The following is a 9,417-nucleotide window of genomic DNA, read 5'->3' on the forward strand; positions in this document are numbered from 1 at the left end:
AAGATGCATAATATCACTACATTTGCCGATATTTGCTCCTGTTAAACGTTGAACCGGCTAACGGTTTCATTATCAGTCCCTATAACTATACAAACATAGGTTCCAGATACCATATTCACTGCACTAACTATATGGGCTTGGAATGTATCATGATCCTCATCAGAACAACCAGGGCAGACCGTAATCATGACAGTAACATCCACAGAATAATATTATTTCATGTTATTTCTGGCAGCGGTTTGCTTGAGGATTTGATGCTACCACTTAGTACTTTGAGTTTGCAAAGTCTACTCGTAAGTGAAGTGATTGTCGGCGACAACTTTTGATCTGCTATTCAAGTTCAAGTTGCGTATACCGTGACCACCTGATCACGTAACATGTCAAATGCGAGTCGCAAAGTAACATCATGATATACCCTTGTTCTTCTCATCCCCTTACAACTGGAAAAGCTCACCCGCGGAGAGCGCAGGTGTGATATTCTATGCGGATACTCTCCTGGAACATTGTGAGTATTGGGGAGGAAAATCGTACACATGTATTCAATCATCGAAAACGCGTTTTAGAATGGCATTAGGACACTACCACAATACCACCCGTAAGTGCCCCCTTTCTCGTTTCAAGATCTGTCTACACCATTCAACAGCTGGAATTCGTACAAATCATGCCAGGCAATATTAGAACAGCTCCAGGCCGATATCATATGTTTTCAAGGTGCGCTCGGTCCTCATACCCATAATACACTCGGGCAGATACACGCAATGCAGAAATGAAGATAACGCGCAGCGCTATCGAGCGTGATGTTGCAGTGCCAGACACCTATGCTTCTTTCTTCTCGTTCCCTATCAACAAAGGAGGATATAGTGGTGTAGGTGTATACGCAGATGCACGAACGGCTGTTCCACTCAAAGGCGAAGAAGGACTTTCCGGGAAAATTCAGCCAAAGCCACAATTATCCGCAGACGAGCAGATATCTAAGTCGTATCCATGTTCTCATGAAATGAAGCTATTGCCTGACGAGCTGGGAAACACGCCTTCCGACTTATCAGTTCTTGACGCGGAAGGACGCGCAATTGTACTCGACTTTGGGCTCTTTGTCCTCATCAACACATACTGTCCCAACGAGACATCGGACGCACGACTGCCCTTTAAAATGAATTATCATTATATGTTACAGGAACGCGTTCGCGGGCTGATGGAGGAGGGTCGTGAGGTATTGGTCGTAGGTGACATCAATATCTGTGCCACGCCCTTGGATCACTGCGACGGCAATCTCGCGAGTAACGCGTCTTATTTCCACGAACATCCTGCTAGAGCGTGGTTTCATTCGTGGCTCGATCCAACTGGACACATGATTGATATCGTGCGGCGATTTTGGCCAGACAGGAAAGGGATGTACACATGTACGAGGCTTACTCCGCTTCGATTGTATCGCTCCGCGACTAATTAGAATATGAAATCAGGCTGGAATACGAAGATATCAGCGCGGGAAACCAATTATGGTACACGTGTGGACTACATCCTTGTAACTCACGGTTTAGTCCCATGGGTGAAACACGGTGACATTCAGCCCTCACTCAAAGGCTCGGATCACTGTCCGATCTATATCGACCTGCATGATAGCATCACGCTGGACTCTGGTGTCAAGCTCCACCTTCGGGATGTCATGCAGATGAACGGAGAGAAAAGAGAGCCTCCTCGCATAGCCGCTAAGTACTGGGAAGAGTTCTCTGGAAAGCAGACTTTGCTGTCTACCTTTTTTAGCAAGAAAGGAGGGGCATTGCCTAGCGGTGCATCCCCGTCTCCCGCAGAATTAACACCAGTAGTGACAGGTCCTTCTGTTACACTGCCTGCCGAAGTCTCAACGACCTTGCAGGTCACTCCTGTTCGACTTCCTAATACCTCTGGGGCCTCTTCTACTTCTTCATCTCAGCCTCCTTACTCATCGAAACAGACCAGTGCTCCTTCTCCGTCGCAAAAGCGAAAATTATTGACAGAGCCTCGTGAGTCCATGAGAAAGGCTTCTAAGAAGGTTAAGAAAGGACAAACGTCATTGTCCACGTTTTTCTCTCAGCCTTCAGCGTCTCAGACGCTACCTCATACTCCTAGCGTGTCACGTATGGAAGATGTTTTGGTCATACTCCATGCAGACACGAACCCTGATGGTTATATCGCCTCCGACTATCGCATGGCTCTCGAGCTGTCCAACTCGCAGGAGAAGATCGTATCTCAGAGCTGTGCGTCTGCTACCTCGTCTTCCTCACACAACAAGACTGCATGGTCCCAGCTCCTTGCTCCAGTTCAGCCACCGAAATGCTTGGTCCATGGCGAGCCTGCTAAAGAGTTTACCGTTCATAAGCCTGGTCCAAACAAGGGAAAGAACTTCTTCATTTGTTCTCGGTTTGTTTGTCTCCCTGATTTTTTGTGGTCAAGATCACTTATGTCGCGAATGATCTTAGCCCTGTAGGCCCAGGGTACGATAAGGGCAAAGCAGAAAGATTACGTGAAGAGGTAGATCACCAATACCGGTGTAATTTTTTCAAGTGGTCAAGTGAAGTAAAAAAGGAATCCCTCAAGCAGAAAGACAGATCCTCAGTGAAAAGTGATGAGCCTACTTGACAATCGTATTTAAGGCGACTACACACTGTATCTTATAGCCTATATTATACTAGGCTCGCGTAGCACAATGCAAATTTGAAAACATGTTAAAACATAGTGAAAAGTAGTCACAAGAAAACCTGTCTCAACCCAGCTACAGAATGTAGGGGTGTAAAATACGACAGCTCGACAGCACCTGTCCAATTATTATCAAAGATCAACTAGATGCACGCAGTTGCTTCTTAGCAGTTCCAATGGTCGTATTATTAACCTAGCAGGCTGTATTAGCAAATATGTGCGAAGTAACCCCGTGACAAGATATTACCTTGGTCGCAAATCGTAACGAAGTCAGAGACTCATTCAAATGGGCTGCCAGAGGTGAAAGGTTCAGAATCATCTGGAGACACGAGTCAGCTTAAACGGAAAAAACATTTTGGTGACCACTTACTAGTGTCTTGGAATTTCCACTCAGCGAGTTCTGCAAGAGGTATGTAAGCTGACAACACGGACCGTCAGCCTCCTTTAATACACTCGAGACAGACCATGCACCTTAGAATTTCTATACGGAATATGCTTCTCTCCTTTCTCCCCCTTTTCTCCAAGCGCTGCTATTACATCTCCCAGGGCGCTGAGGCTTTTGTTTATACTCTGTGTTTCCTTTAGTCTTTCCTTGTCACCAGCAGCGCCGCTCGAATTCAGCCTCTCGCTACCCGCAAGGTCCACCAAATTTAAACATCCTTCACACTGCTCTCCTGTATGCTGGTTTGAGCCGGATATCCGTAGGGTAAACACAGAGTGCGAGCGCGACGATCTTTCATTCATCAACGTCGCAGCTACTGTGCGCCGCGAATTGGCTAGAGCAAGAATAGAGCGGACTTCGTTAGGTGAACGAAGGGAAACGACGTTAGTGTCTGTAACACGGGTCCCATTTTTGTCGTGTTTGATCTCGTGTTTTTTCTTATCGAATTCACCTTTTCCGAGTAAATCATTGATAGCCTCATTATACTAATGTGAAACAATTTAGCTCGATAACTCTAATTAATCATTAAGCACTCACAATTTCCAAAAATTGACCTTCCATTGTGTACTCCCAGCCTTTGGTCTTCAGTTCTTCTGTAACTCTAAAAACTTGTTCGACAGCGCGAGGAATCATCCCCGAAGTGGTATTAGTCTCCAAGAAATAGTTAGCTAGCTTCGAAGGGATTGAGTAGTAACATACTCACTGATCCTCCTTCCATTGTATGAGATTTGCCGGACCCCGTTTGACCATAGGCAAAGATACAAACATTGTAGCCGTCCGTGCAACTCTGGGCTAGCTGAGAAATCTCCTCAAAAACATCAGCTTGGGTAGACTCTGGTTCAAAAACCTATGATCTATTAGAAATGCAGCGGTAAGTTTCATTAGAAGTACTCACTCGATCAAAGTTAAAGTTATACACCTCTTTTCTCTCCTGGCCCATAGCACTAGAGCTAGATGAATATAGAACAATTTCTTTATGATCCCTTCGGTCCGGATATGATATATCAGCAGCTGAGTCGCCTGAAAGCTTTCCATCGTCGGGTGTCGGGCTTGCACTTTTAGATGACCCGTCGGAGGGCCACGATCGCATTAGGCCAGACGACAAAGAGTCTGATGGAAGGACAGGTCGAACACGACAAAAAACGCGTATGTTTCCCTTCAGCTCCTGTACCATGTTATGCAGCTTTCTGCGAATGCTTTCGCATTGGCGGGCATCTTGTTCCAGCTCCGTAATACGTTTTTGTGCAGACCCGAGATCTAAAGTACGCTGAGAGGTTGTGGATGTAGCAACATCGAGCTGGGACTGAACAGCAGCAATCTGGGCATTCAAGGCACTGACTTGAGTAGTCAGGCTAAGATGAGCGGTGGATTGGTGGGATAGCGTAGATTTGAGAGATGAGACAGATTCTCGTTCTCTTTCTAGATCACCTCGAGCAATGCGCAGGTCTTCATTAAGTTCCCTGATCTGCCTATCACGCTTATTGATATCCATCTCGAGCTCCATGATTTCCCTCGAATGTTTCATCTTTATGCTATTCAATTCATCGCTGGCACTGACAAGCTCTCTTCTTTGATTTAGTTCCTGGCTGCGCGCAGAAGCCAGCTCGAGAGAAATCGCACGATGATTGGCTTGCAGTTCTGCCACTTTTGCGCGCTCTGCCTCCATATCTTGCGCCAGCTTTGCCGAGTCAGCTGCTTGAGCGGACTGGATGGATTTGACCTGGTTTTGAAGATCACGAAACTGCTTGTCATCTGGCCCATTTATGGACCTTAGAGAGCTAGAGCCTGACACTACTCGTCCCGTTGGACGAGCAGCACCAGTTACAAGGCTGGTTTGCTTTGGAGGTGCGCTCGTCGCGCGAGCTGTTCTCCGCGTCGTAGATGTAGATAGCTTTGGTGGATCTGGCTTTGTCAGCCGCGGAGGACCTGAAGGAGGTTTCACTGATGCTGGGCGATTGAGGACGGTGCGGGACGTTGCAAGAGGACGTTGGCTGAGACTGCTCCCAATTGCGGGAAGCTTCCGTGGCTGGTCTTGAGCTTCGAGGTCCTCGTCGACTGTCAGTTTGCGTTTATTCGAGTTCATCGTGGGACACAGCGATGACGGGGGCTGCAAAGACGTCGCTGACGACGAGGGCGGGCAATAGTAACGGTCAGGAGAAGAGGTTTGAATCTGTAGCCGTGGTAAACGCGACATTACGGAAATTGAATGTGACGAGGAGGAGTGTGACAAAAGGTGAACAAGGGACGCGTCGAAGCACGTGATCGAGATTCCTTTCAAATCTGTAGTGTATATGTACTGATTTTATACCATCACATGGAGAAATATTATCTAACTATGTAAGTTACATCGCAAGAGTTGATAGCAAACCTTTCCACACAAAGTTCCGAGCATTCCCGCTGGCTTCACTATATTTCGCCAAGAATGATTCATCATGTGCGGCTGAGGGAGGGGATACGATCGCATTAGCTTCAATTAGGGTTGGGACAAAAAAAAATTCACCAGACGTTAAGGCTTTATCTTTCATCCATATCTCAAACAGTGACGCGGCCTCGCTGACAGTAAGCATATCAGGGACTGCCAAGGCCTTGAGACCTCGTGCATAATGAGTGAGAGCTTCCGAACGCTTGATGTATGGTCCCGATGGTTGGTCATGAGGTAATCCCAAGGCTTCCCGAAGTTCAAGCGGAAGTTTGAAAGTTGTATCCGTGGAAGAAAGAGCTCCCATGAAAGCACCGCGAGCCTGAAAGACGGAAATGCAACTTTGCCATCAGCTTTTTTGATAAAGGGCGGGGTAGGGAGGGAGCACTTACAAATGACCTTTTACCACTTGCATACTCGAGGAACAAACGGGGCATAGAAAGATGATATGATTTGATACGAGAAAAGTGAGGATCACGATAAGTGCTTTTGCAGAAAAGAGCTTGGAAATCATCGACAGCAAGTAATACTGGATGCCTGTAAAATATTGTCTAGGTTACTGTATGTGTCACGTAACTCGAGACGACTAACGTTGTTTGTTGTCCAAGCTCGTTCATCAATGCCGTCAAAACGGTCGGTGCGACAATTTGATCCCGCAAACCAACGTTAATAAGGTCTATCAGAGGTGTCCCAGCAGGTAAGGGAGGTCGTCGTTCTAGTTCCGTTGCCTGCCGTGTAGAAAGCGACTGTAACTTCGCAGAATTCACAGTTAAGAAACGTTGTAGTGTCTGGTACGCAAAAACGGGCTGTAGATAAGTTTGTGTGCGGATATCATACACATAAGCCGTCGTCGAGTTCACAAGACTGACACCTAATGCAGTGGAGGATAAGGACCCGAGATAGGCTTGAATAGTGCAGCCACACATACCACGCGGGATATACAACACCAGCCAGTCCTTCGATGCACAATACTGGACAGCTTGCAGTAGTAGGAAACTCTTTCCACATCCAGGAGCTCCAGCTACACCCGGATGTATAAACAACAAAACTTCAAAAGCAAGAGAAAAAATGTAGCACTAACTAAGAACCAATCTGGTATCTGAACTTGATGCTCGGCTTGCAGAGTCAAGCTTATCAACAACATCTATGGTTATACCACGGACGACAGTGCATGGTCTTGATAAAAGGCGGAACTAGGAGTAATCTTTGAATCTGCGCTCTACAGTCTTACATGGACGACTGCTCACCTCCAAAAGCATCTTTCTTGGCAAACCAAATCGACGAAAAGGATCGTCTTCATTGTGCGGGAACCTCAGGGCCTCACTTTCAGAGCCACAGGTTATTATTTCCTAGGGAAACCAACGGAAAAGCAGTAAGGCAAGACCGGATGGATGGAAAGTAGAAGCGGACAGCGTACGGGGTGAAACACGTTCAATTTTTGCAGTTCATCAACACGCTCGCTCTGGAACAAAGGGTGTGATAACTGACTGGCTGGCATGGGCTGAAAAGTCTGAAATAGACAGGGAGTTTTGAGTGGGCCATTATTGCCTACAGAAAGACATAGTGGACATTACCATAAGTTTCTTCTCCTTCTTAACAGGAGCTTGGTCTCCATCTCGACCCTGGGTTCCTCCACCACGAAAGCCTTGACCTTGAGATGTACATGCTTAACACTTCGACCTTCTATACAATTCAGCGAAATATACTTACGACCTTGTTTCGTGGCATTGGCACGCTTGGGAACAGCATAACTGCGCGTTTGGACAACAAACGATGACGTCGAATGCAAAGACAATATTTTGGAATATGCAAAAGGGCGTGTAGTCCTCCTGCAACAAACGGTAGACAACGTCGCCATTATTCCTCTGCCAGGGGAGACACGAACTGGATCAAATTTTCGTACTGTCGAGTTAGGGCTGGGCACGTGACTGTTATATTGGTCTTCTGCTGACTTCAGACCGTTCGAACCAGCATTGGAACTTTCCCCACATACGTTTCATCATTACTACAGCATGCCAAAAAAAATACCTCCTCATCTCGTTTCTCCAAAGGGACTTATGCACGGATCACTAAACGTCCTGCGTCAACTCATAGTCCATCAGTTCGGTCTGTACCATTGACAAAACGTGGGCACCCTAAATCTCAGCAAGTACTGCAGAGGTTTAGCTCTTTCGAAAAAGAAGGACTTCTCTTTTCAGATTCAAAACAATCTGTGGTACGTTCTGGCAATCTTTACTTGAGTTCTGAAAGGCTATTTCTGTGTGTAGAGCTCTTACCATGTCAATTCCCAACGCAATCATACGCTCATCAAGCTGTCGTATTTGCAAAAGCGGTAAAGGACGAAGAAGAAGCGGTACAGCATGTAGTGCATTGTAGAAAAATACGTAGTCGTGCACAGGCAGACTTCTTCGATCAGGATTCAAGCTCTACTACGCTACCATATCAAACATGAGAATTTCGAGCGCATAGTTCCATCACACAGGCCGCAGGCTTAACTCCAGACCATCTTGACGACGTACGTGAGATTGCAGAAATCGCCAGTGGCTTGAAAGCAGTTCTTTCATTAGAGACGGTTGGGAGAATCTTCACGTTTCCGCACCACGGTATATTCAGAAATTTATATGGTGTTCGCTGGTTTTGTTAACACCAGGTATGGCTCCGCAATACATATCGGATGTTCCTGAATTTTTGTCTCTATCTACTCTCATCCTTGTAAAGACTTCAGTGGCCATGTCTACATCACTAAAATGTCGGGAAAAACACGAATTCCATGATCAGACATTTTAAGTAGTCTGTCCGAAGTAAGGGTGGCGTGGAGGGGTGCTGTTCGGTGTCTATTGAGGTTGATCCGTGTCATTGAACATCAAGTCTGAGACGGCATGAACGACTTTGGGCGGCAGGCAGCGCCATAGTTGGCATGGGACTTGGTGAAAAAAATTAGACAAATTGCAGTGCTACATTTAGGTTAAGGTTAAGGTGGCGATCGAACGAAGCCGCGAAGCGGCTGAGTGAGATCGGTGGGCTGGAGGCGTGATGAAGAGATACCAGACTGCCCTCAATGGAGGTAGACGAGCAGTTTCGGATTTTATTCCTCATCAGTGGTATCTTCAGAGGTTTATATATGCAAACTGGCGGGAGTAGCGGCGCTTTAAATCGCATACTCCGACGGAGTCCTATTATGGACAAGTCCGGAACTTACACGCGTCACCGATGACAAGACCAGTTTGCTTACTACTTGGGCGAGAACCGCTGAGACGGGAGGCGAGATAGGGCGAAATTTAGACTGGGGTAACCGGGCCGGTAGATCTAGACGGCCGCATCACATGGTTCTTTCGCGTAGGTGCTATACTTAGACGAGGGATTACCAATTGCCGAGTCAGCGGTGATTACATGACTCATTCATGCTTAGGGTTCGGGGCCCGCGGGTAAAGATAGCCCGGCATGTGTTCTAAAGCCGCATTAAAGCCGTCTGGGCTTATCAGCCAATCATCAAATCGCAAGTACAATCGTACCACTTTCTAGACCCGCTCTATCTCCCTCAAAGAGGATACCGGTTAATTCCGGATAGGTTAGGTTAAGTTAAGGTTAAGTTAAGGTTAAGTTAAGGTTAAGGTTAAGGTTAAGGTTAAGGTTAAGGTTAAGTTAAGGTTAGGTTAGGTTAAGGTTAAGGTTAAGGTTAAGGTTAAGTTAAGGTTGTTAAGGTTAAGGTTAAGGTTAAGGTTAAGGTTAAGGTTAAGGTTAAGGTTAAAGTTAAGGTTAAGTTAAGGTTAAGGTTAAGGTTAAGGTTAAGGTTAAGGTTAAAGGTTAAGGTTAAGGTTAAGGTTAAGGTTAAGGTTAAAGGTTAAGGTTAAGGTTAAGGTTAAGTTAGGTTAAGGTTAAGGTG

General features: G+C 46.2%; 4 protein-coding genes across 4 annotated transcripts; 1 reads left to right on the top strand and 3 right to left on the bottom strand.

Moving 5' to 3' along the window:
* Nucleotides 1–379: 379 nt before the first annotated feature.
* SERLADRAFT_477369 (uncharacterized protein) lies at nt 380–2,713 on the top strand (the record flags this gene model as incomplete). The annotated part of the gene is made up of 6 exons (XM_007322775.1): nt 380–505; nt 564–595; nt 644–711; nt 765–1,400; nt 1,461–2,397; nt 2,457–2,713. The coding sequence occupies 6 exons, from the start codon at nt 482–484 to the stop codon at nt 2,614–2,616; spliced, it is 1,857 nt and encodes a 618-aa protein (XP_007322837.1).
* Nucleotides 2,714–2,748: 35 nt separating this feature from the next.
* SERLADRAFT_363546 (uncharacterized protein) lies at nt 2,749–4,607 on the bottom strand (the record flags this gene model as incomplete). The annotated part of the gene is made up of 8 exons (XM_007322776.1): nt 2,749–2,860; nt 2,916–2,992; nt 3,044–3,091; nt 3,145–3,600; nt 3,653–3,766; nt 3,819–3,962; nt 4,011–4,142; nt 4,239–4,607. The coding sequence occupies 8 exons, from the start codon at nt 4,605–4,607 to the stop codon at nt 2,806–2,808; spliced, it is 1,395 nt and encodes a 464-aa protein (XP_007322838.1).
* A 742-nt stretch (nt 4,608–5,349) lies between these two features.
* On the bottom strand, nt 5,350–7,401 carry SERLADRAFT_358117 (uncharacterized protein; the record flags this gene model as incomplete). The annotated part of the gene is made up of 10 exons (XM_007322777.1): nt 5,350–5,555; nt 5,616–5,856; nt 5,927–6,071; nt 6,126–6,405; nt 6,463–6,555; nt 6,616–6,727; nt 6,782–6,883; nt 6,952–7,044; nt 7,109–7,185; nt 7,245–7,401. The coding sequence occupies 10 exons, from the start codon at nt 7,390–7,392 to the stop codon at nt 5,458–5,460; spliced, it is 1,389 nt and encodes a 462-aa protein (XP_007322839.1).
* Nucleotides 7,402–7,696: 295 nt separating this feature from the next.
* On the bottom strand, nt 7,697–7,846 carry SERLADRAFT_400119 (uncharacterized protein; the record flags this gene model as incomplete). The annotated part of the gene is made up of 1 exon (XM_007322778.1): nt 7,697–7,846. A coding segment is annotated over one exon (150 nt), but the record flags the coding sequence as incomplete, so codon positions are not given.
* Nucleotides 7,847–9,417: the final 1,571 nt, after the last annotated feature.

This window comes from Serpula lacrymans (assembly GCF_000218685.1).
Source record: "Serpula lacrymans var. lacrymans S7.9 unplaced genomic scaffold SERLAscaffold_13, whole genome shotgun sequence".
Taxonomy (NCBI): domain Eukaryota; kingdom Fungi; phylum Basidiomycota; class Agaricomycetes; order Boletales; family Serpulaceae; genus Serpula; species Serpula lacrymans.